Genomic DNA, 26,458 nt, shown 5'->3' on the forward strand with positions numbered 1-26,458 from the left:
TTGTGGATTTAGTGGTCATTAAAATGTGTTCAGAAACTGATGACAACTCATGTAATAAGTCCTGCCACTCTGATCTCCCCAACACAAGCTGCTTATGATGGTTATCAGTATTGGTACTGGCAATACTTACTTCAGTACTTGGCATAGATCATGCCAATATTTGCAGTAACCCACAGCACTACTCTTATCCTTCTTTGTGTGTGTGTTTGTAATAAACACACAAAAATGTATAACATCCTCATTTTTTCCTTACATTACAAAGAGGAAATATAATTAAAGCTAAATTCATAACAATGCCAAGCTCATCTGACAGAGATTAAAGTGCAGCAGTAGACCAGACAGACATTTTCAGAAGCAATCCATATGAATTTAATATAATTAAATTATAACTAATTATTAATTATAATTAATTATTAAAATATTATATAACTATTAAATTATTATATTAAAGACATGTACTTTGTTTAAACGCTTAAAACGCCAGAATCTATTGTCTTTTTCTCCGCTGTGGTGTTTCCACGCCACTCCAAATCAGGGTCTAGGGATGGTGACAAAAAACAAAAAAGCTGGGCTGCTCGGATCACGATCTAAAACGGAGACGGGGCAGGCAGCGCCGCCCTCTGTGGTGCGCAACAGCTCAACGTCAGGCAGCGGCTCACTCAGGAAATTCAAATAGCGATCTGTCCACAACACAGCCGCACGCATCTTTATGCTCCAAGGTCATCGCAGCCGGCAGCCCGCGGAGGACACGCACGCACAGCCTCCTTCAGAAGGTAAAGTAACATCCAGTGGCCGGTTGTCATTGACTGCAGTGAAGGACGCGCCGACGTTGCCGGTGAGCCCGAGGATTAACCGAGCGATGCAGGGATGCGTGTGCGCTGCGGTGAATGAGCGCTGTAGCCTGTCAAGACAGCGGCTTGCGGCGCTGCAAGTGTCCCAGTCGGATGGGTGACCGCATTTTATGATGCGTTCAGGAGCCTTTGAAGAGAGGAGAGAAGGGAAACCCATCTGCCGCTTTGCTGTCAGTTGTCGCAGGTGGAAGAGCTGAGGTGCACAGTCCTAAAATATATTTGCACTGATTTTTGGGCTGTTTTGAAGCATCCGGTTTAGCAGGCCGTGAGCATTAAGACTGGCTTCATCCGGTCAATATCCGGTCTCAATCAGCAGCATCATATGATTAGGCTGCAGTGCTGAGGAATCACTCTCCGGTTCCTGCGCCTTTCCAGCTATAGGCATTTCTGATCGAGTCGAACTTTGAAAGAGAAAAAAGTATATTATTATCTTAGGATGTCACAAGTATTTATGTCCACGTCAGGTCTGGTTCACTCCTGCTCAGTTGGTGATCTGTATGAATAACTTCACATTCTGCATGTGATGAATACCCTATGTGTATTTAGCTTAAATGGCAAAAAGCTTACACGACCCCAGTTTTAGGTTTGAGTAGAAGTGAAAAAATGAAGTCTGTAGTTTGTAATCTATGATCCTGTCGTGCAAGTTGGCTGTGACAGAGCATCTTAGCAGGTTATCAAATATGTGGTTGTAACAGCGCCCTCCGTGGTGAGATGCTAAAATGCTAAAGCACAGGCAGAGTTGTAAACTGAAGATCATTAAGTTCTAGGTGGCTTACAGTAGCTAGTATAAACCGGATTTATCAAACCACTTGTGGCCATAGGAGCAGAACTGAAATGTTCTGAGTCGAGTTTCAGTGTGTTAAATGTCTCATGAGTACAACTTTTCAGTCACAATTTGTTATTAAAAAGTAACGTCATTTTAATGACATTTTGCTAGCAGATGAAAAGGTCTTTTGCATCCATTATTTATTTGCATTAGATTTACATGGGACTATGCATAAACTTTAAAAAAAAAAAAACTTTAAAAAGCTCACAATTTTTGGAAATACTGTTTTTAACTTTCTTGCTGAGAGTCTGATAATAATATTGTTACCCGCACCAAAAAAATGAAACTACCATCAGCAGCTAGTTAGCTTAGTATAGCATATAAACTGGTCAGCAGCTAGCTTGCTTTGTACCAAAGGAAAGAAAAATAAAACATGCTTCAGCTCCTCCAAAGCTCACCAGTTAACATGTCAAATCTGTACATCTGTGTTGTTTTATGAGGAGATGTGTGGGACAGTTTTTTGACCAGGTGCAAGCACGGCTAACCAGCGAAAACTTATAATTGCTATAAAGTAATACGTGTGATATTAGTCATCTGTGCTCCTTTAACTTACTTTACTGATATGTCCGGAAATTTCTTATGATTAGAATTTCCATTTTAGCTTTTTTTTAATATCCTAAGTTTGTCATATCATGCCCTTCCATCAGAAACGAAGTTAGCATTTTTCTCTATTTAGTCTCCGTCCTATTTTTGTTGCTTTTAATGTTGTCTTGTCTGTAGATTTAACCTAAACAGTCTGCAGTTTACAATGTCCACACTGTTTGTTTCTCCGAAAGCAGTGACCTTTCTGACCATGTGGGCAGAAATCTTAAAATGTGTGTTGTTGTTTGTTTTTAACTAAGTTACTCTTTGACTAGCATTTATGTCTTTGCCCGAGGAGATTGTTGTTGTAAATGTTATACTTACAGTTGTGGTCAGAAGTTTACATTCACTCTTCATGAGCATGAATGTCATGGTAATTTATTTGAACTTTTTTTCTGGGTGGAATGATTGTACAGCATATATCTTTAATGTTTTTTAAGAAAAACAAGAATCAGGTGAACAAATTTGAATTCATTTTATATTTGTCTCTAATGCACACAGGGCCAGTATTCATAAAGACTCAAATATATAGATTCATTTAAATCAATTAATAATTGAATTGGTTCTAGGGCTAGGTTTCAAAGGCTTATTCAGTTTATCTTTGCGAGCATAAAACGTATTTGTTTGACAGCATTCCAATACTCAAAACAATGGGGAAGTCCAGCTAACTCCACAATTTTCAAACTGACACAAATTAGGAAAGTCTCTTGAGGTTCATAAGTACAAGTTGTTTTTATGTGTCATCACTTTTCCAAAATCTGCATGAAGAGCTAAACCGTCAATCTAAGGTGAGAGGAAATTGGTTAGGAGAACCAGAAACAATCCAGGAATCACCACGGCTCCGGCTTGCCATGAATTGAAAAGTGCTGAAACCCCACCATAACTGTCCACGTAGAAGTGAGTTTTAGATGGACATGGGCCAAGGGTGCTAACCAGCAAAAGAAACCCTTGCTCCAAAATACACAACTTCAAGCTCAATTGAAATTTGCAGCTATACACATAAAAAACAAAATGCCTATATAGCTTTTTTTTTTTTTTGGTCACATTAACAAGAGGTACAGTATGTTTGAATGGTGTCACGGTCCTGGGTCTTATGACCCAGTGTTTTGAGTTTCAGTTCTTTTGATGTTCATAGTGTATGTTTAAGCTTATCAGGTTTCCTAAGTTTATTTGTTATCATGCCTAAGTGTTTCTAGTTCTTATTATTTCCCCCTCGTGTTCCAACTATGTTAAATCTCCCTTGCCCTTCGTGTGTTTCATGTCTGTTGTCTTATGTTGTTATGTCTGCCTCTCATGTTCCTGTTTCATTTTGGAGAGATCTCGTGTTTTTATATTATGGATTATGTTTTGAGTCCTTTGTGGTACTGTTTCGTGTTTCCCTAGATCTCAGTTATGGTTATCTTAGGTTTTGCTCTTTGGCTTCGTCATATGGCTTCCCTGTGTTCCATGTTATGTCCACTGTGATGGTTTTGTACCATATTTCAGGTTCCTATATTCTGTCTCCCCAGTTGCTGTTAAGTTTGCATGTTTAGAATTCAGTCAGTGTGTTTCCTGTTTTACTTTGAAGGTCCATGTCTCATGTGAGTGTTTCTAGTTTTGCTTCCCTTGCCTCGTCCTGCTTTATTACCCTCAGCTGTTCCTCCATGTGTTCCCACTTCCCCTAATCACCTCCTGTGTATTTAAGTCCTCTGTTTTCAGTGTGTGATTGTCAGGTCGTCTGTTGTCCACGCCATGTTTCCCATGCCATGCTTCCAAGTTTCTTGCCTAGGTTTTTCTTATTGCTTGTTTAGATTCCCCAGTTTAGGTTTGTGTTAATTTTGCTTCAGTTTGCCTTGCCCTTTGTTTGTACCTCTTCTACTAGCCTTATTAAACGGCTCGCCTTTTGTTAACATTTCAAGTTCTGTTCCCTGTTCCTTGGCGTCTGCGTTTTGGGTCCTTTTTCAATTCATACAGTCTGCCCTCGCCAGACTGTGACAAATGGAGTTAAGGTGAGGCTGTCAAACCTGAGAACACTGTTCCAACTGGGATGATCTGATATCCTCGTGTCGATGTTGTTCCCAAATCATCATAATAAATGTTGTTCCAGGTTCAACATTGCAAGTGACCAATCACATTGTTGTGACGTCCCCCTTTTGTGCCTTTGAAAAATACCGCCTTAAAAAAAATCTACTTCACTTGTGACAAGAGAAACCGCTTCTGTCCGCCGATCCAGGAACTTGAATTCTTTGCATTTCAGGATACTTTCCTTTAATAAACGGTAAGCATTATACATATTTGTGGCGTGGGTGTGGTCCTTGGCCAGCTGCAGAGGAGGGGTGACGCAGTGAGCTCCCGGGGCGGCGCAGGGGCGGGGTGAACAGGTGTGCTGGGATCTGACAGTGATTGTGTCTCTTTATATGTTGGCAGTGACAGACGGAGACGGAGGTGACAGCAGAGAAAGAGAGCGCGGGAGTATATGTGTCCACGTACAACCCCGAGTTTAATAAATAGTTCTGCATTGTCAAAGTCGCTCCGGCTGGTATTTCTTGGGTCCACCGTTACACTGGTGCCGAAACCCAGTCGTGATGTCCGGTCCCCTGCCGGCTCCCCCTGCTCCCCCGGCGGCGCCGCCGCCCGCCCCGCCGCCCGCCCAGCCGCTGCAGATCTTGGGCCAGATGATGGTGGACATGGCGGCGATGGCGGCTCGTCAGGCGGCCACGCAGGACCAACAGTTGGCGTTGCTTCGCCTGCAATCGGAGCAGCAGACCGCGGCTCTGGGGCAGCTGCTGGGGAATGCGGCCGCGCCGGCTCCCGCCCCTCCGCTGTCGGTGACGTTGCACCGGATGCGGGATGGGGAGGACCCGCTGGTTTTCATCGAGGCTTTCCAGGCCACGGCGGTGGCCTGTCGTTGGCCGGAGGAGGAGTGGGCCGCCCGGCTGCTGCCGCTTCTGTCGGGTGAGGCCCAGACGGCGGCGCTGAGCCTGCCCCCCGGCTCGCGGGGGGTGTTCGAGGACGTGTGCCGGGCGGTGCTGGATCGTTTGGGGCTCTCCCCAGAGGATTACCGCCGTCAGTTCCGGGCCAGCAGGATGTCGGGGGGGGAGCGGCCGTTTGCCTGGGCTCGGCAGCTGGAGGATGCGGCAGCAAGGTGGCTGCGACCGGGCCCCTCGGCTGGGGAGACGTGGATGCTGAACATGGTCGTCCTCGAGCAGTTCGTGGGAGGCCTGCCCGAGGCGACGGCTCGTTGGGTTCGCTGCCACCGCCCGGCGGATTTGACGGCGGCGGTGACGCTGGCAGAGGACCATCTGGCGGCCGACCCGGTACCGGGCCGTGAGGAGCCGCGGCGGGGCGCCCGTGTTCCGCCGCCCAGGCCACCGGCGGCGGCGTCGCAGAGGAGAGGCGGCGGCCCTGCGGGAACGGAGCAGGCAGCAGGGTGGAGCCCCAGGAACCCGTTCCGGCCGCTGCTTCCCGCCGGAACCCCGGCGGCCGCCGAGGTTGCCCCGGAGCCACGGGGAGCCGCACAGACGCCGGGGCCGGACTGTTGGAAGTGTGGGCGGCCGGGGCACCTGCGCCGAGACTGTCCGCTCATGGAGGTGGGGCAGGTGTTCCGCGTTGCCGGCGCTCCAGCGCCCGCCCCCGGTCCAGGAGTGACGTACCGCGTGCCGGTAAGGTGTCAAGGGGGTATTCGCCATGCTTTGGTGGACACGGGCTGCACGCAGACTCTGGTCCACCAAAGTTTGGTTCGCCCCGGGGCATTGTTGGAGGCTGACTGGGTGGAGGTTAAATGTGTGCACGGGGATATTCACAAGTACCCAGTAGTGTCACTGTTGCTGAAATTCAGGGGCAAAACGCATAGAGTGAAGGCGGCGGTTAGCCCGCGCCTGTCGCATCCCCTTATTTTGGGTACGAATTGGCCGGGGTTCCACAGCTTACTGGGGCAGTACGCGGGGATGCGATCGCGGTCTGTAAATTCGTGTGACGTTTGCGCGGCGCTCGGCGGTGACGCGGGGTCGACCGACGCTGACTCTGGGGGGGAGGAGGAGGCGGGGACTTCCACGGAAGCCCCGCCGCCTCCCGTTGTGTACCCCACGGAAGATTTTCCACTAGAGCAGTCTCGGGACGACACCCTACGCTCAGCCTATGACCAAGTGATGGATATTGATGGTCGCTCGGTGCGCCCCGACGCTGCGCGAACGTACCCTCATTTCCAATTGCGGAACGATCGGCTTTATAGAGTGAGCCGTGACACTCACACTAATGAAATCCGCACACAGTTATTGGTGCCGCAAAGCCGCCGGGAAATGATTTTCCAGGCGGCTCATTCGAACCCCATGGCAGGGCACTTGGGTGGCGAGAAAACTCTGGAGCGCATAATGGCCCGATTCTATTGGCCGGGCATTTGGGCCGACGTGCGCCGCTGGTGTGCGTCGTGCCCCGAATGCCAGCTGGTTAACCAGCCGGCCGTGCCAAAGGCGCCGTTGCGCCCATTACCGCTGATGGAGATCCCGTTTGAGCGTATTGGCATGGATCTCATCGGGCCATTGCACCGGAGTGCACGCGGCTATCGCTTTGTGCTGGTCCTGGTGGACTACGCAACGCGGTACCCGGAAGCAGTGCCGCTACGCACCATTTCAGCGAAGAGCGTGGCGCAGGCACTGTTTCAGGTCATCTCCCGAGTCGGTATTCCGAAAGAAATACTGACTGACCAGGGCACGTCGTTCATGTCGCGCACGTTGCGGGAACTGTACGAATTACTGGGTATTAAATCTATTCGGACCAGCGTCTACCACCCTCAGACTGATGGGTTGGTGGAGAGGCTGAATAAGACTTTAAAATCCATGATTCGTAAGTTCATTCGCGAGGATGAACGCAATTGGGATCGCTGGTTAGACCCTCTGTTGTTTGCAGTGCGGGAGGTGCCCCAGGCCTCCACGGGATTTTCTCCCTTCGAGCTGTTATACGGCAGGAAGCCGCGGGGGGTGCTCGACCTGATTAAGGAAAACTGGGAGGAAGGTCCGAGCCCTGCGAAAAGTGAAATTCAGTACGTGCTGGACCTGCGAGCAAAGCTGCACACACTGGGGAGGCTCTCACGGGAGAATTTGCTCCAGGCCCAGCAGCGGCAGCGACGCCTGTACGACAGAGGGGCTAGACTCAGGCAATTTTCACCGGGAGATAAGGTGCTTGTGTTACTTCCTTCTTCCAGCTCTAAATTGCTCGCCAAGTGGCAAGGACCCTTCGTGGTCACACAGCGAGTGGGGGACGTTGATTATGAAGTGGTACGGTCGGACAGGGGCGGGGCCACGCAGATTTACCACCTCAACCTCCTCAAAGCCTGGAGGGAGGCGGAGACCGCTTCTCTAGTGAGCTTGGTAAGAGGGAGAGATGAGTTGGGGCCGGAGGCGCCAAAGTCTAGCATCCCCGCCTCCCTCCATTGCAGTGACCATCTCACACAGGCCCAGAGGGCGGATGTTGCTGCATTGCAACAGCGCTTTGCCGACGTGTTCTCCCCCTTGCCCGGCCGTACTTCTCTCATAGAGCACCATTTTGAGACGCGGCCTGGCGTGACGGTGCGTACAGGCTGCCGGAACATAGAAGGCAAATTGTTTTCCGGGAATTGAAGGAAATGCTGAGGCTGGGAGTAATAGAAGAATCACACAGTGCTTGGTGTAGCCCCATCGTCCTTGTAGTAAAGAAGGATGGGTCTATACGGTTCTGTGTCGATTATCGCAGAGTGAATGAGGTGTCACGTTTTGATGCTTATCCCATGCCCCGGGTCGACGAGCTCCTGGACCGGTTGGGCACCGCTCGCTTTTTTACGACTCTGGATTTAACCAAGGGCTACTGGCAGATTCCCTTGTCTCCAGAGTCCCGGGAAAAGACGGCCTTCTCCACTCCGTATGGGTTGTACCAATTCGTGACGCTTCCGTTCGGCTTGTTCGGCGCCCCTGCCACTTTTCAGCGCCTCATGGACCGGGTGCTGCGGCCCCACGCTGCCTATGCTGCCGCCTACCTAGACGACGTCATCATTTACAGTGACACGTGGGCGGGGCATGTGCGGTGTGTGGCCGCGGTGCTGGAGTCCCTGAGGCAGGCGGGGCTCACGGCCAACCCGAAGAAGTGTGCGGTTGGACGGAGGGAGGTACAGTATTTGGGGTACCACTTGGGGAGCGGGCAGGTGCGACCTCAAGTGGAGAAGACGGCGGCGATTGCATCCTGCCCGCGTCCCAAGACGAAAAAAGAGGTGAGACGGTTTCTGGGGCTGGCCGGCTATTACCGGCGGTTCGTCCCAGGGTTCGCGGACCTGACCAGCCCCCTGACTGATCTCACCCGCAAGGGTGCCCCAGATCTGGTCCAGTGGACGGAGCGGTGCCAGGCGGCGTTTGTGCAGGTGAAACGGGCTCTCTGTGGAGAGCCGCTGCTGTTCACACCTAACTTCTCCCTCCCTTTTTGTCTGCAGACTGACGCCTCGAGCAGAGGGCTGGGGGCCGTTTTGTCCCAGCAGGTGGGGGGAGTTGACCGGCCGGTCGCTTACATCAGCCGGAAGCTCACGGACCGCGAGTCACGGTACAGCACCGTGGAGAAGGAGTGCCTGGCAATCCGGTGGGCGGTCGACTCCCTTCGCTACTACCTCCTGGGCCGCCCGTTCACCCTCTGCTCGGACCACGCCCCGCTGCAGTGGCTCCACCGCATGAAGGATGCCAACGCCCGGATCACTCTGTGGTATCTGGCCATGCAGCCCTTTAAGTTCAAGGTGATCCATAGGCCGGGCGCGCAGATGGTCGTGGCCGATTTCCTCTCTCGCTCGCGGGGGGGGGAGTAGGTTCGGCCGGATGGGCCCCGGCCTCAGTCGGGCGGTGGGGATGTGTGGCGTGGGTGTGGTCCTTGGCCAGCTGCAGAGGAGGGGTGACGCAGTGAGCTCCCGGGGCGGCGCAGGGGCGGGGTGAACAGGTGTGCTGGGATCTGACAGTGATTGTGTCTCTTTATATGTTGGCAGTGACAGACGGAGACGGAGGTGACAGCAGAGAAAGAGAGCGCGGGAGTATATGTGTCCACGTACAACCCCGAGTTTAATAAAAAGTTCTGCATTGTCAAAGTCGCTCCGGCTGGTATTTCTTGGGTCCACCGTTACAATATTGTCCTTACAGAGGCGGTTTCTCTTCCCGCAAGTGAAGTAGATTTTTTGAAGGCGTTTGTTTTTTTTCGAGGTCGCGGATGACGTCAGCAGAAGGTCACTTGCAATGTTGAACTTGGAACAACATTATTTATGATGACAAGGGAACAACACGAACACGAGGATATCAGATCGTCCGTACCAACTGTCAGGCACGGTGGTGGTATCATCATGCTCTGGGCCTGTTTTGCACAGTGGATGGAATAATGAAGAAGGACTACCTTCAAATTATTTAACTTCACTTCACATCAACAGCTGGATGATAGAAACTTGGACACAACTGGGTTTTCTAACAGGACAGGACTGTTTTGGAAACCTGCTAAACCTCTGGATTAGGTTTCATTAGTATGACCTCATGAACACTAAACATGGCGTATACTCCACACTGAGAAAATATGTTACTTACTTACTGTTAATCACTTAACATCCAGAATAGTCAAACTACAGCCAGGCCTTGGGTTTCAGCATTGTTATTTTGTCATGTAAAACCCATGTAAATGCACTCTGACAGCAGCTGCCTCCTCAACAGTGTACTGCAAATCACGAAAACACAACAGTTAAGAATAAGTAAGAGGGTCAAAGATTCCAAGTACGGAGCAAGCCTCCAGACTCCACAGATCAGCTCGATAAAACGTCCACAGGATGTCCCTAAACATGGCCTATCCAGAAGCTTAACCCACAAGACCCAAAGGATCTGGTACCACAGGTCACCCTCAGAAGTTCCATACCTTGATGGATCAGCAGTACAGTTGCAAGGGTTTGAAAAATAGTGATAGTTCACAAATGAAAAAAAGTTAGCTCCCTACATTAAAAAGAGAAAAGAAAGAGCAAAGAGCAGACTCAAACTGATTCTACCTGATTCTTATTTGAAAGATGGAAATCATGCCAGATGTGAACCCACCCATGACACACCATCACAGAACCACTCGGCACTGATCAAAAACTACAAAAACAGTTTCTTTGGACTCTTATGATGGCTAGTTAAGTTTTTTTTGGTACCCTATTCGTCAAGTAATAAGGTACAAAAAGTACAAATATTCTGAGCAACAGAATTAGTATCATTACATAACATTAGTATCCTTCCCCCCATACACATTTCTAGACATGACTAACGTTTGCTGTCTGACTACTAAATATAACATGATTACAGTTCTGTGACCTTCATGACATGGTCAGAGGTGTGTAGCGGAGAGGGAGCTCAGGATTGGATGTTTAATATGGGTGTTGGCAGCCCATATGGAAAAGTGAATAAGCCTCCCAGCATGCTCTTGTGTCCACACATGGAATTTATTTTCTAAATCAAGGCATCCCGGAGTTAGTAAAAGGCCAGAAGCTGAGGAGAAAGGGAACTACAGTGTTAGTGTACTTTATGGGGAGACCCTCTGCCTGATGGCCTTTTTAATCAGAAAGCAGATTTTAAAGGAATTATTTCTTTGTGAAAGAATATGGGCGAGTGTGTTTGCCTGACTGCTGAAGTGAGATTAGATTGTTGTTGTGATGATAAGAAGATGGCATGTGTGCTTTAGTCAACATTTAGAGAGGTGTTTATTGGGTTAATAATGAACTTCTATTTTAACAATGGGTGTACTGTTACTTGGAGGTTACCTTAGAGCTAATCTTCCATTGCCATAACTTCAAGTCCCAGCATGAGGCTTTGGCGGAGTCAGGAGGAGGCGGGGGGCATGCTGGCAAGCTGAGTGTAGAGGTCAAGTTTCCTTTTGTACTTACAGGATATGTTCACCTGAATAGCTTTTAAGTGAAGCTTTTGAGTATTTCTTCTGTTCAAGGTCTTCACAAATACAGACAAATCCTACGCTTTAATTTATCTCCTCCAGGTAAAACCGGTGTCCTCTTGCTCCGTAACTCTGATTTAGTTAACCTTCTGTTGTCCTTCATTACAATTCAAGTCTTACAAGGCTCCACAAAAGCCCATTAAAAAACATTAGTAATTGACCACTGCTCAACCTTCCACTATCAGTAAAAGTGGAAAAAGTACTTCAACATATAAGAATTCAAAGAAAACTTTTAATTAGATGTGAACATGAAAATGTGGAATTGTTGCTCTTCTGAAGGATGTCTTTGCTGTTCTTTTCATCCTCCTTTAATGGCCCCTGAAGGCTACCTTTAAAAGGTGTCTGCAATATCTCTCTCAGGAAACTATAATTAACCTCCATCTAAAAATAATAACTGGATGTTGAAGTTGTGTTGGCAGAGTTTGAGAATCATGATTCCCTTAAGGAGATATTAAAGTTTAAACCTGTGGTAATCAGTGTTTTTGTAATAACAATAAATCAAGTTCTCAATGTGTTTTGTACAAGGAGTTGTTGCACTTACTGTTTTAGAGTCTTTAAGCTTTTCTAATGTGATTTTTTATGGCCTCTAGCTTTACTGCAGAGCCGATATAGGATATTTAAGCCTGATACAGATATCAATATTAGGTAATCTGATATATGAGACAATATTATTTATTTTTGAGATACATCAAATAAACAGTTTTCACTTCAATTTGTTATGTTTAGTTATTTATTTACTCATTTTAGCTCTGCACCATTCTGCCCGGATCATCTGGTTGTTGTGTTTTTGGTGTGGATGACAAAGTTTTCAATGTCAACACACGTGACGTGGCTGGAGGATGTTTCTCTCGTCTCGTCTGCTTCTTCATCATTCAGTTATCGGGTGTTATAAATTCAGATACTAATAGATTGGCAGAATGCTAATGTCAGATTTGGATCTACACATGATCATATGTAGTCATTGATTTGCTGCTACTACCGTTAGCAGGAAATGCAGTAGGTCTGGTGTGCCAACTCAAAGAGGGCAAAGTTCATTTATTCCTCTTTACTGACATGAAATCCAACACTGAGTCTCAGCTTTGTCCTTGTTGTGAATGAAACCTGACATTCTTCTTCATGTCTTGGCTTCCTACCAAGGCACTAAGTGATGTCTTTCTAGGACACACACATACACATTCACACAAAAACACAAACACACAGATGTGAGCAGACCTGTTTGCACGGAGAACATTTCTTGTCATAATGCACAGTTACTGTAACCTTAACCTGTCACGACTAACCAAACTCTAACCTTACCCTACAAACAAAGACTTGTAGCTCAAACAGCACACACATTCTGTCCAGTATGTAACCCAGCTTTTGCCAGTTCTATGATTTGATTATAGAAACTCTATTTTGGTTTCTGCTCCCCTTGCCGTGTCCTTGCTGCCCCCTCCACTGAGCTCTGTTGTCCGGATAAGACTCATCAAGGTGAAGTCAGGTGGTCAATTCAAGTGCACTGAGATCACACAGGCCCAAAAAAACTCAGTCTGTTCAGCTTGAGCGACTCTGTGCATGGCTCCACACTTGTTGAGAAATGCGGTTTCACAATCGCTCTGTAGAACACTTTCTAACATGGTGACTTGTGATGGATTCTTTGGGGGATTTATTATGATGCTTGAAAAATGCGGTTAATCCAAATCAGTGCCAGTTGGCCAATCCTTCCTCTTGGGTCAGAGTGAGATATCTTTAAAAATACTTGGCAGATATTACTGGAAAATAATGAATTCAGCTCATTTTGACTTGTCTTCTATTGCCGTCTTCCAATCAAGATTTCTGTTTACGTTGGTTTCTGCCAAAACACAAAGTAAGCTTCATGTATCCTTTGTGTTATTATTAGATAGCTGTTTCATGTCACTGAGCTAATGCTAGGTAGATAACATAGCAGTCATATATATATATATAAAAAGCAAAAGAAGAAAAGTGCTAATATGTTTCCTAATCATGTTTCCTGAACTCAGTGGAAAACATTGCTAGGCCAAGGAAACATGCTAAAAAAACATATAATAAGAAGACATAAGAACTTCAGGAAAGATTGTGATTGAATCTTAATTCACTGACATTGGACCACTAAATAATATGACTGTGGATCTTTCTGACATGGTTCTGCTAGAAAATGGACAATGGGCTTTTCATAGGTTTGGGCTAAATGATCGATGACCCAGTGAATGTATACGCAGATGGAGGACAGAAGCTGCTCTGTGTCTAACATGCTGCTTTGGAAAGACTTCACAGCTACAGTCATATTTTATGACCACTGTAAACGAGCCCTTATTTATTATGTGAAACATACAAATACTCACCATGGCAATCAGCCCATCAGTGCTGGTACTTAGTCAAACTAGCATACTGGTCTGTAACTGCTGACCTCTGTGGAAGACAAATCTGAAAAAAATTCCAGACAGGAGTCAATAAAGTTTTATTAGCACCTTGACAATGAATTATGTTTGGTTGGTGAGTTGGAATGTTTTATTCTAAAAGTGGTCTTTCAAGTGGGTGTGGTTGTACAGTCCTGTTGTTGTCACCTGACTTGTTCCTTGGCACTGTTTTATAACCCACCAGCTTTGACCCAAGCAGCAGTCAGGGCTGTAGTAGCTGCTCTCATGATCACTGGTGTGAAGGGCACAGGGGAGACGGCACATGACACTGATCTGGAAGGAAGTAAGTGTTGACTTTGTAACGACCGAACAGTGACTTTACTTTGTTTGACTTCTTGTGTACTTATATGGTTGATCATAAACCAGATCCATCACGCTTGTGCGGACAATTCCCTTTTTTTACCTACTAGATCTTTTATGACCAATCTGTTTGGAGCTTCATATTAACAGCCATCAATTTATAAGCTGCTTATGGGTTCTGAGGATCCTTCGTGCACTGTTGTCACGTTCAATCAATCAAAACTAGTATTTCCACCAATTGCCGCTCTGGACAGTCTGTAATCTGATTAGCACGGATTAGACCTACTATATGAAACTCCGGGAAGAAAGACTAATCTTTAACTTTGATTAAAGGGGCAATACAAGATATATATATAGAGGACAGTTTTTAGCACAAGTGATGTTTTGCTTAAATCATTCACTTATTTAAAACACAGTTCCACAACTATTGAATTCCAAAATAAAAGCAAATTTAATCATTCCCCTTTGGCTTTTAATTATTATTATCTGAACTATACAGGATTTTTAAGACCAGTACCAATACGATATCAGTTTGGATATCCAATATATCTGCCAATATGGTAAAGGAAAAACAGACAAAAGGAAGGAAAAACACAATATTCCTTTTGCTTGCTAGCCAGGTAGAGTCATTCATCCATCAACACAGTGCCTGTTTTTTATCACTTGAACACAGTGATGCACATTGAAACTAGTCAGTGCCTGTGTGGCTCATTTAGTCACAAAAGTCCATACAACATTGTTAGTATAGTTTACTTGTTATATGAGTTGAAAATCTACTTGGAGGAACTGTTCTAGTTGGCTAAAAGCGAAATGCATCTACTACACAAAATCTCTACAGACTTGCTACAGCCGCACGTCTCAGGGCCCCTGAAGTTTCTTATTTACTGGTGCGTTCCAGTTGAAGTGGAAAGTTAGAAATCCATAGACATCCAAGTCGAAATTCCCAAATGAAACACCGCTCCGATTCAGATTTCTTTCTGTGAACTTTTTAAGCACAGAACAGCAGGTATTGTGCTGTCATGCTAATAATGCACGAATGGCTCTACATTGCTAAGAAACAGCACAAATCCTGTTTGAACTTGCTTTTCCAAATTTGCTACTGTAGTTCGTTCGTTTTAAAGCCTTAAAAGTGTTCATTGTGATGTCACTCTCTGGCCTCCTGCCAAGAAATAATCTTGTCTTTTATTTCCTGCTTCCTGACTTTCTTTAGCTTTTCAAAATTATTGACAGTAGCAAATGTACGAGTCTCCACAACAATGCAGTCTGCTCATACCTGAGCTGGAACAAGGAAGCAGAGTGACATCATTTATTTACACTGGTCTTTACGAGTCATTGATGCACTCGGACAGGAGAACCATATGTTTCCTGGTTAAATCCTTTGATGTTCTTAAATGAAACTTGCTCTGGTAAGATGTCGACTCAGGGCCGGTACGTTTGGATCAGCCAGCTGAATATTTTCATGTAAAAGTTAAAAACAATGATGTTGTATTTCACTTAAAGTTGTGGTTTGAATTTTCCAGTGGTTGCCTGTTGTGTTGTAGAGGAAACTGTCAGAGCTGATGGTCGAGTCGCTTGATCAGATACAAAGCTGGATAGTGAGGTTTCGTATGATGTTTATGTTTAGTCAATTTTCTGCTTGATCAGTCAACTGGCACGGGGAAGATGTTATCATTAAGCGCACAGACAGGTGAAACTTGATATGCACTGTGCCGGTCTGAGTTTTAATCGTGACCATTGTTTTTTTTCTAAATAAATAATAAAACACTGACAATTATTTAGATGTCTGAGAAATAGCGGGTGACGGCTACCCCAGCAGCAATCTCTTCCCCTAAACAATGAATCAAATGCAGAATGCAAAAAACTGCAGTTCCTTTAATGGCCACTGGAGTCTGACTCCAAAAAGAACTCCATCCCCATAAATGCCCAACTTCAGCCACAGTCTACAACAAGAAACATTTTAGCCCTCGGTCAGAGAGGCCTAGAAACTGTCGCTAGGTAAAAATGTGGATTTCTTGGTGTGCAGCTGCTGGAGGTTGCTGGCAGATACCTGTACTGAATGGAAACTCTCTGCCTTATGCAGCATGCTTCAAAACTTGTAAACCTTACCTTGAAGCATGCTGTCCATTTTTGGTTTTGCAGCTTCACTACCACTGGACTGTAGATGGCCATGGGTGCCAAAATGAATTAGCTAAATACATAATTAAATAATGGATTAAATTACAAATAAAAGTAGAAAATAATTAATAAAATATTAATTAATTTAATTTAAAACATTTAATAATTATGTATTTATTTTAATTGTAATTCATTATTGACACATTTAATTAATTAATTCCTTCCAGTTTGAAAGAATTATAGACACGTTTTATGGTCTATTCATGACAAGTAGCTGGTAAGTATTAGCAGTACGCAACCAAAGTGCAGCACCACATAGCTCTTTGCAACCAGTTACACCTGCCAGCAACTTCCAGCAACCGCTCACCACATGTAGGAATGCAGCTTCCTCCCTAGAGACTGGTGGTTGCCAAAGGGACGCCGACCGTACTCTCGGCTTGTATGACTGAGACCTGAGGTCTTTATAGCTAATTTCCCCCTTACTAACAACTTCATGGTGGATTTAAACGCTTGGATTGTCTTTAAGCTTACAATGACTGTTCTGACTGGCAGGTATTCTAGCAACCAGCTATTGCTGATACCTGTCTGCTAGGAACAGGTCATCATTAAGCGATCAACAGGGAACCAGTTTGACTTTTAAACCTTAAAATGGGTCTCGCTCTCTAATGAAAACATAATAACACAAAGCTGAAGTGAAATCAGCGGTGCCAATTATTTCAGACTCGTACCCGGTAATCCGAGTCTGGCTGTGTTAATCTCAATAATTACTCACTTGTGATTCTGCACCGCTGACATGAGCAAACATGTTGACTCTTCGACAGGTTGCTCATTTCTGTGGCGCCACACTAGCTGCCATCATCTCAGTGGGTGCCTCAAATTAATTATACAGCTGTAAATTATACAGCCTCACCTCTGACTGATGACAGAGGTGAGGCTAATGAGCTTACACAGAGCTAAAAACATAGCAGCTGGCCTTTTTGGTTTATCACGTGTCCGTGAATATAAGTGCATCTTTCTTTACTTGACTTGTAGCATCAGTACAGCGATGTGTGGCAGTAGATAGTTTCCATACTTGTTTTTTTTTTTTCCCTTACGTATAATTAGGTCAGGTTTACTCTGTATACACACCACGTGATTTTAAACTGCCACCACACTTCTGTAAGTCAAGCTCTACCCTTGTTTCATTAATGCCTGTGGGAAGGAGGTGTGCTCACGGTGAGCAGTGGGCGGGGGAGATCTGGCCTCTCAGGTATAATGAGTGCATGCCCTCTGGAATCTCGTGATCCTGTGTTTGCCCACACCCTATAAAGGATAAGGGCCTCTGGCATGTCCTCCTTGCTCTTGTGTCACATTACTGTTTGCAGCTGCGCATCTGAAAAACAGAGAGAACAAACATTTGAACCTCCTTTGTCATCCCACAGGTGTCTGTATACTGTCAATATGAGCTACAGCTTGTGATTTATCTACAGGATATACTACCCCTAATGATCGATGACATTTTCCTAGAAACAGAACTTCTCGGGTCATTTTTTCCGTAACCTTAAAGTTCTCTGTGAGTTTTGATATCCTCCTTTCTTTCTTTTTCCAGCGTTCAGCAAATCTGCATTGAGTTGGGCCAGTGATGCCAACCCCAGCCACAAGTCCTGCTGTGCCCCCACCAGATGGTGGGTGGGGGTGGGCTGTGGTACTTGGATCTTTCATCTCCATAGGATTCTCATACGCTTTCCCGAAAGCCATCACAGTCTTCTTCAAAGAAATCCAGAACATTTTCGGCGCCTCCTACAGTCAGATCGCATGGATCTCCTCCATCATGCTCGCCGTCATGTATGCTGCAGGTAAATAACTGGTTAAAACAAAGGAAAAGCTAAATGAAATTTTTCTAACATAGTTAAACCTGTTCATGTTTCGAAAGCCTCTAATAATAATTTGGTATTCTAGAGTGGGGTTGTCATGGGTTGTTGCTACAGCAACTACACGACGTAAAACATAGATCATTTAATTATTGCATAAAAGTATTATGGAAAAGTTACAAATGAATTTTGTATAAGGCGTCATATTAGTTATGCTAAAGAAGACATAAAAACAGACCTCCCACTATGAAACTGATTGAACCGGTCTCTGTCTGCATTTTCAAAATTTAACCCAGAGAACGTTTAATTAAATCATTGTTAAAGTAGAAAAGAACAGGCTTGTTCTCCATATGTCCATAATCTGCTTTATCGTGGCTGCCTGCAATAACTATTTCTCTTGGATCTAACTAAAGTCCACTTGCTGCTCCGTTAACAATAACTGATGGCTAACACAGCTATGGGTTAATTGCTAATTGTTAAACAGCGAACGTCAACATGTCTGCCAGCCAGATTAAAATTTATGATAACTGTTTAATACTTTACTGCTGTTGAAACGAGAGCTTTACTGACTTCTGAAGTTCTTTCTAAAGTGTTGTTCAGTGTAAACTAGCAGCTGTTAGCTAGCAGCCTTGCTTTGGGTTGTTGTGTGTGAGCTGACGGAGGCAAAGATGCTATTGTTGGTATTGATACAGTTGCAAATTAGTATTTTTATTCAGTAATAATTTGTTATTAATTAATATCTGAGTACTTGTGTTTTTGTCAATGCTACAACCTAATAATGCTAAATAACTTGAATCTAGATAGTTGGAGTTAGCAGATGCACCATCTGAAATCTGAAAAGCACGATATGAGGAAAGGCACATAGGATGGGACATGGTTTATTCAATAGTTTCTCTCATCATTGTCACACTGTTTCTACCTGTAAACACAATATGCAGTGACAGAATTGAAATGGAACTAGTTTGTGTCATTGGATCATGACCTGGATTTGAATCCACATGAGATGCTAGCAAAGCATCACATGCACAGCCTGCAGATAACCAGAGAAATTGAAGCCGAACAACAGCAACAACAACAAATTGTAATTCCTTGTGAGTCAGAATCACTTACAGCCTGGAAATTGGGAAAAAATAATCTATTGGTTGTTGATTGGATTTTGAAATAAATTGATCTGTCTTCTGACATGGAAAGAGGCGAATTTTCATTTCACTGAGGCAGAATTTTTATTTCCGCGTACTAGAATTTCTAATAGTTTTCAGCCTCTAATCAAATTCAGAGCACGATTCAGACAAATCCTTTATCTTCTCAAAATGCTGCCACATTGCTGCAGCTGGCCCCTCATTTTGTTTTGAAAAAAGGAACCTTTGAAGGGTTGGAATTTGTTTTCAGCAGGTCGCCCTCTCCACCATATTGCTCTGATCACCTGCTGTATTTCCCCACTTTGGCTTCAAGCCTGCAGTTTCCCGGCTCGGTAGTGCCATCTGTCCACGCTGTAATCCTCCTGTCACTCTGTCGTGTGCTGTTATCATCGTCAGACCCGCAAAGCTCATTTCCTATGTTGTGTTCAATTGAAAACAAATTTTCATTCAGTAACTATAAGGTAAAGTCTTCTGCTCAAAATTAAGTATTGTGGTCTCATAAAGTAATTTGGGATTGTGAGTAATTCTGATTATGAGTAAACACCTTATGGACAGGTGGCGTTCATCAGGCTGAAACAAGCTAATGGTTGCTGTTCTGGTAATGACACAACCTCTCTAATGTTCCTAGCGAAACATATTTATCAAACAGTAAAAAACTTGAGTGGTTATTGCTGATTGTCTTGGCTTTTTAACCGATCGCTAACTGCTGCTTTAGCTTAGCAGTGTCTATATGCCGCTATCACGTGGTTACGGCATCAATACATGCGCTTACTGAGCGAGCCGCTCTTGTTTCTCATTCGTTCACATTGATCGCAGCCATTCAGCTATTCATTAAACACCTGCTCTCTTGTTCTGACTCTCACGCTGATGATTCAATCAGAGTTTAACACCTTTCTAATTCCCCACTGCTGCTTTCGTGTGTGTATTGGTGTTTGCATGGCCCTGTCATTACTGTGGAGCTGCCTGGTAATGAGCCGACAGCCCCAGACACCCACAAGTAATAATCTAATTGATCCAAATGACTGAAATGACCTTTTACTTATTACCTCTACCCTGAGCTACCCTGTGTCTCTTCAACCTGCTAAGCTTTTTGATGAACAAAATACTGAAAATGATGGTTTTGGCTCAGTGGATTATAGTTTATAAGCCAGTTAGGTCACATTTGTAAAGTCCCACACGACATGAGATGTGTGTGGAAGGTTGCTGGTTTGATCCCTGGCTCCTCCAGTCAAGGGCGAGATACTAACCCCAAGTTGTTCTGCGATGCATCAATCGGCCTATGAATGCTGGTGAATGATACATAGAAAGCAGTTATAGACAATGAGGCAAGTTGGGCTATTATTACATTCACAGAGAGTTGGGGAATGGCTGCAATCACAGAGATATAGGATGGTGACAGATGGACCCTTAGGCCATCTGTCACCTCGATTCAGAGATGGTCTTTCCCTTTAAACGTAAATGGCCTCCTTGACTCCGCCCTCAAACCAGCGTTCCTCCCTGTCCAGGATGTGTCCACTGGCCTGTAGGTGTAAATAGACTGTTTAGTCCTTAGCTCTTCTGTGTTGTGCCATCTGCTTGTTTGGTTTCCTCGATGTGTAAGACCTGCTGGCACTTAACATTGTACACTACATTACTCTGTTTGTGCCACATAAGGGATCACTACAGGTTTTCACTTAGGCAGGAATTATCTTTCTTCTCTCCTGGATCAGCTGGAGCTTTCTTTAGGCGCCTTCCCAGCTTTGACAAATGTCCAGCTGAGATAATCACATTTACTCAGGGACTTCTTGATGTGATGTTCTTCTGCTTCCCTGGCCGCTGTGTCTGTGGGGATGGTGTTCGCTCTGTGTTGTAGCGTCCTGATGGCACCCAGTTTATCATCCACATCATGTCAACCTTAGCATGCTAAGCTATCCTTCTGTCAGAGGAGGTTAGCATTAGGCTTATACTTCAGTTTCACAGAACCCCGCTCCATATCGCCACTTTGGCTACTTTTTGATATTTGTATTGATCTCTTTTGTTGTTATTTTATAGGAAAAATCAAAAACAATAACTAAAATAATAAATAATAAGCTAATCTTTCGCTGCGGGTCTATAGCCCTGAGCATTCAGTTATGGAACCAGACATTTTGAGTGGCAGTACAACTGTGTAGCTACATTTCAGTTTCAGTTTTTGCATGACAGAGCTTCCTCTACAGAAGCTCTACAGATATTGCTACTAAAAATTTGCGTAGTCATTTGCTTGCCCTGATGTGCATATCACCTGGCTGACAACATGTTTTCCAGAACAAAAGAACTATCGATGCTATTCTTTTGTTTCTCTGTAAGAGAAGGTGTGGTTAAAAGCTGTAAACCCAACATGGGAAATCTTTTGTGACGGCCTTTGGCATACTTCAGCCCTAGAGTGCAATCCTGCCTCGTATTACATCAGGCAGCAGTGAAGCAACCGCCAATGATCCACTCAGCACAGCGAGTGTCGCACTGTGATGATGTGTTTAATCTGCATGCTGTGTGTTTATGTTGGATTAGTGTCGCTAATCCACAGTGAGAGAGAGAGAGCGCTGACCTTGGCTGTGGAAACGCTGCACACTGTATCACTCTCACGGTTAGTCTTAAAGACAGGATACAAAGGTTGGTTTCTCATAAGGAATACAGCCAAATATTTTGTTTTTAATGTTTTACCTGGTCATTTTAGAAAAATATTAACAATAATATTGCTTATGATGATGAGTAAATATACTTTTATACATTCATTTACTCTTATTTCTCAGTGGAAAAAGTCAATGGGAACCTTGTTTCTTGAACTTGAGATGTCATTTCCACCTCATTAATACCTTAAGGTTGCTGTATTTGCTGCATGTCAAAGTGATTGAGCAGTCCTTTTTACCACACTGCACAGTAGCTGAAAAGAGAACTGTTGCCAGTGACGTGCATGAATTATCATTAGAAATGTGGATATTGTGAGGAAACATGTAAGTGTTGTCGTCTCTTTAAAAATGAGAACTTATGTAACTTATTCAGAAGCACCTCTGTGGTGAAAACTTTACCCGCCCTGACTGATCATGCCAGTGAATTTCAAGTACCTTTAAAAATCTGCATTTATTTTTTTTCCGGCTTAAAGCCACCGTGTTAGCATCATCCAGGATGTTGCTGCTTACTGCTCTACAAGTGTAAACTTTACATCAAAGCCTCTTGTGAGCCCGAAAATTTGGATAAACTTTTATCACATAAATAAACTGGGTTTCGGGCTGGTTCACTCTCCGTTATTTCCCTTAAAACATCCGTGTAATGGGTCGGCGGTGAGTCACTTCAAAAAACCACAGAACAGCTTTTAAAAGTTGTTTGCCTCCATTTCTGTCAACTCTTTATCCTGTTTGAAGTGTGATGGATAGCCGGCATCTATCGTGAGCTGAACCAGCCTCTTCGCTTGCAGCTCACATTAAAGTCTCGTGGAAAAAAAAAAAAAAAACCTGTTAGACGCGTCTCTATATGTGTCATTCCCTTTTGGGATCTAGGTGCTTATATTTAGTTTGGGTCTTTGTCCACTGTGTAATGAAGTCCACGCTGTGTCTGGCCAGGAGATGATAAGCCCTTTTGCAAGAGAGGTAATGTGCAGGCTCAGGGGCTTCCTCATCTTGGCCGATTCGGGTCCCGCCAAGCCCCCGAGAATACCGATCACTGCTGCGGATGCAAATGAGGGGAACTTTCCTCAAGGTCGAAAAAAGATTCATGCAGAGCAAATTAAGTGAGATGACTCCTCGCCCAGTGTGGCTTTTTAAATTGCATTGGGCCTGGCAGAAATATGATACACCTTCTGCCTGGTAATGAGAGCATTATTCAAAAAAAGAAGAAGAAGAAGAAAAAACATCTTTCATTACTTTTCTCTTTCTGTTCGATTTACAACTCCTGCACTTAAAATTCAGCAAAAAGGTTAGGAGACGGGGTGAGTTAAAAGATGCTTAGATTTCTCAAACAATTCTTATTGCTGCCTCATTATAAGCAGGGTGCTTTGTACAGAGAAAGCAATCAAATGTTCTCACACATCTCAAGTGGAACAAAATGTAAACAATAGAACATAAAGTGCCACAGCAGCAATATAATCTGAGTTGTTGAGTCAACCATTTTTAGCTAAAATCAGTGAAACGAGCAGCAAAGCAGAAAAATGTGAATGAAAATTCATTCCAGGCCCAACAGAGAATAACAAACAGTAAGTCATTAAGTTAGAGGAGATTTTCCCATCACTGTTATTAGAACGGAAATGGACTTTCTCTGCGTTTTTTTTTTTTTTTTTTTTTTTAATGCAGGAAGAACTAGATTTTAATGACAGCAAGAAGCACTGCAATAGCTTTGAAGTGCACTTAAAGCAAGTGCAAGATGCAGGCTTTTGTTATATGAATCCCATTTCAACATTCTTGACATCATTTTGTATATAATTGTTATTTGTTTATGTGGATGTAGTACATTTGTAGCATTCATTTCATTGTTTAGTAAAATTATTAGTAATGTTGTTACATATTGTTGGTTACAAGCTGTTACTGTAAAGTACATAACACCTAACCCCAACCAATCACAGCAGATGGCCCCGCCCCTCCCTGAGCCTGGTTCTGCTGGAGGTTTCTTCCTGTTAAAAGGGAGTTTCTCGATCCCACTGTCGCCAAAGTGTTCGCTCATAGGGGGTCATGTGATTGTTGGGTTTTTCTCTGTATGTATTACCTTACAATATAAAGCGCCTTGAGGCGACTGTTGTTGTGATTTGGCGCTATATAAATTGAACTGAGTTGAATTAGATAATAATCATAAACAGTGTCATTTCCTATATGTTGCTAATACGAACAAAAAGGCAGAATTTATTTTAAGCATAGTTTTTAAGATAAAAGATATAAACGTTTGACCTTATTTGACCTTGACCTTGAAATGTCATATGATTTTAAATCATATTTCGGTACTTTTTACATGTTGACAATACACACCACCTGCACCAATCATAGTTTATAAGTTACAAGGCTTTTTGTAAATTTTCCACCAATAAATCATTGAGTTTATTTTGAAAACCTTGGTGGATGCAAGCCAAATTTGGATGGATTGTGACCCCACTCTACTCCCCTTCAAAGTTTTATCTGAATTCATTCAAAGATTTTCAAGCTATTGTGTTTAGAGACAGAGTGACATGCACACCAAAAACACAACCTCCTTGGCGGAGATAATACAGTAAATACCTGTGGTTATCATCCTTACTAATATTTTAAAATATTTTCATTTTAACCCTGAATAATTTGATGATTTTTTTGTGTTGTTGACCCAACTCCAGTTTCTATTAGCTTAATAGAGCGATAGCTTCAATTTCCATCTTTCAACTTGTCTTACTTTCTGACTCTATACACTACAGCTATAGCTTCATGTTTAACTCTTATGAGTTTTGCTTCCATTAGCACCAGGCATCTATTTCCATTATGGTAACTAGTAGCATACAGTGAAAACTTTGTACTAACAGTTAGGACCCCGATTAAGCTGGCAAAGCGGTGAGATAGCAGTTAGCAGCTAGAGAGCCAGATATTTTCCTTCATGAGTTGCTGAACCAAGGCTGAGGGTTAATATTGGATTCAAATTTACTAGTCTACTAGTCTTATTAGATCATTATATGTCAGTAATGTGATTACATGGTGTCCTGTTGACCACAATTGTCCAAATATACTACAGCTTTAAAAATTAAAGCCTGACTGATGTGGAATTTTTGAGACTAATGACGATAATGGTGATAAAAAGAAAAAAATGATTCTTGTTCTTTCTGACACATGAAATGTAATTCGATTTCCCTAACATTTGTTATGTGTAGTTAAGCATTTGCTTGTTTACACTCTTCCCAACTCTGCTGGGATCAACTGCTTGCTACATTTGTAGCAATCTAAACAGTGCTTGAATGCTTGAAGGGTGTTTCTCCAGTCTCGACTTTTCAAAATTTCTTTGCCCACAATTTTGTTCTACATGTACAACAACAACAAAAAAAAACCTATTCTATTCAATTCTCTTCCATTATAACGTTGGCTGATAATATCGATGTGTGAATAAATCAGGCAGGCTCCACTGAAAGTCTTGCTCAGTGCTGGATTTCACATTGGAAGTGCATCCTGGCTGATGAATTCAGTGCTGAGATTCATGGATTTCATAATGAAGGTGCATTCGGAGATTTATTACAAGTCATACATACCTACAGCTCATAGCATAGTAAAACTATGGAAGTGCCTTTGTGAGATCTAATCAGTCTTTTCCTATTAACATTTGTTTAATAATATTCACACAGACCTCTGTTTTTTCTTTTCATTAAGTCATTTAGATAACATGGTTACATTAGGGATTTCTTATAACCTAATTAACCTAATTTAAGACTTTGGCTGTGAGCTTTCAGTGTCATTACATGCTGAAGTTGCATAATTAGTGACCTCACATGCTCGCAGTAGGCGACTCTTTTGTATCCCTTACAAATCTGGATTCAGTGAGTAAACTGAATGTTTTCTTAAGGCTGTTTGTTTGCACAGCCTCTAAATGTGCAGCCGGGAGAATAAAACATTAGTTAATGTATTTCGACACAATGCATTTTTTTACATAACTTAAACTTGTCAAATGGAATTTAAAAAGTAATTTTACATGCAAGTCTATTCTGTTTAATCACACTGTCACTTTACTTAAATTAATTTGACACACGATGGTGGGAGTGCCTCGTTTAAAAATTGAAACAACCTAGTTTCTGCTATTAATAGCTGCTGGGTTCTGGGTGGTGTTCGGCGCTAACAAGATTAAGTCATTATGCGCTCACTTTCAGTGATCCTGACAGCTGTAAACATGCAAACATGTGGTTTGATTTTCTGTCTTCTATATTTTGCAGGTCCCATCAGCAGCATACTGGTGAACACATATGGCTGCAGGCCCATCGTCATGATGGGGGGCTGCCTCTGTGCCCTGGGCATGATCTCAGCTTCCTTCTGCACTAACGTGTTGCAGCTTTACATCTGTATGGGAGTTGTTACTGGTAAGTCCATCTGAATCCGTTTAAATCCATTTTGGGTTAATTTGATTATTCATTGGAATCTGGTTAGAAAAGAAAATAGTTTGCTGTATATATTTAAGTCATTTTCTTTTATTTAAAATTTTGTAAGATTAATCATTTCCATATTTGGACGTGGCACTTGTTTCATGTTTTCCAGAAATCAGCTACAGTACAGTACAACAGTATCAATACAGAGCATTAAAATGTCACAAATTTACCATCTAATGATCAATATTCACATGTGGGGAACAAACCATTTAGTGTCCTGTTGTACTGTTAAACTATTTAATAGCTTTTTAAATCATTCGCTTGCAGTGCATTGCATTAGGAAGGGTTTTTTTCTTACCTCTTTATGAATAAAACTCAAGTGCAACTGAAGAAAACACCATCAAATAGAAA

At 43.5% G+C, this 26,458-nt stretch overlaps 1 protein-coding gene across 2 annotated transcripts in view; it reads left to right on the top strand.

Moving 5' to 3' along the window:
* Positions 1 to 618: 618 nt before the first annotated feature.
* The window catches only part of LOC146650201 (monocarboxylate transporter 2), a 32,458-nt gene continuing 6,618 nt past the window's right edge, over positions 619 to 26,458 (top strand). For both annotated transcript variants that reach the window (XR_014908196.1, XM_085386931.1), the window contains exons 1-3: positions 619 to 773; positions 17,620 to 17,866; positions 25,898 to 26,041. Coding sequence is in view for 1 of the 2 variants with exons in the window: in XM_085386931.1 (XP_085243057.1) it covers positions 17,653 to 17,866; positions 25,898 to 26,041 (358 nt within the window). In the remaining variant the exon portion in view is untranslated. The remainder of the gene's footprint in view (positions 774 to 17,619; positions 17,867 to 25,897; positions 26,042 to 26,458) is intronic.

The sequence above is a fragment of the Rhamphochromis longiceps genome, linkage group LG17, assembly GCF_057381845.1.
Source record: "Rhamphochromis longiceps isolate RC_006_pf linkage group LG17, R_longiceps_female_GT1.1, whole genome shotgun sequence".
Taxonomy (NCBI): domain Eukaryota; kingdom Metazoa; phylum Chordata; class Actinopteri; order Cichliformes; family Cichlidae; genus Rhamphochromis; species Rhamphochromis longiceps.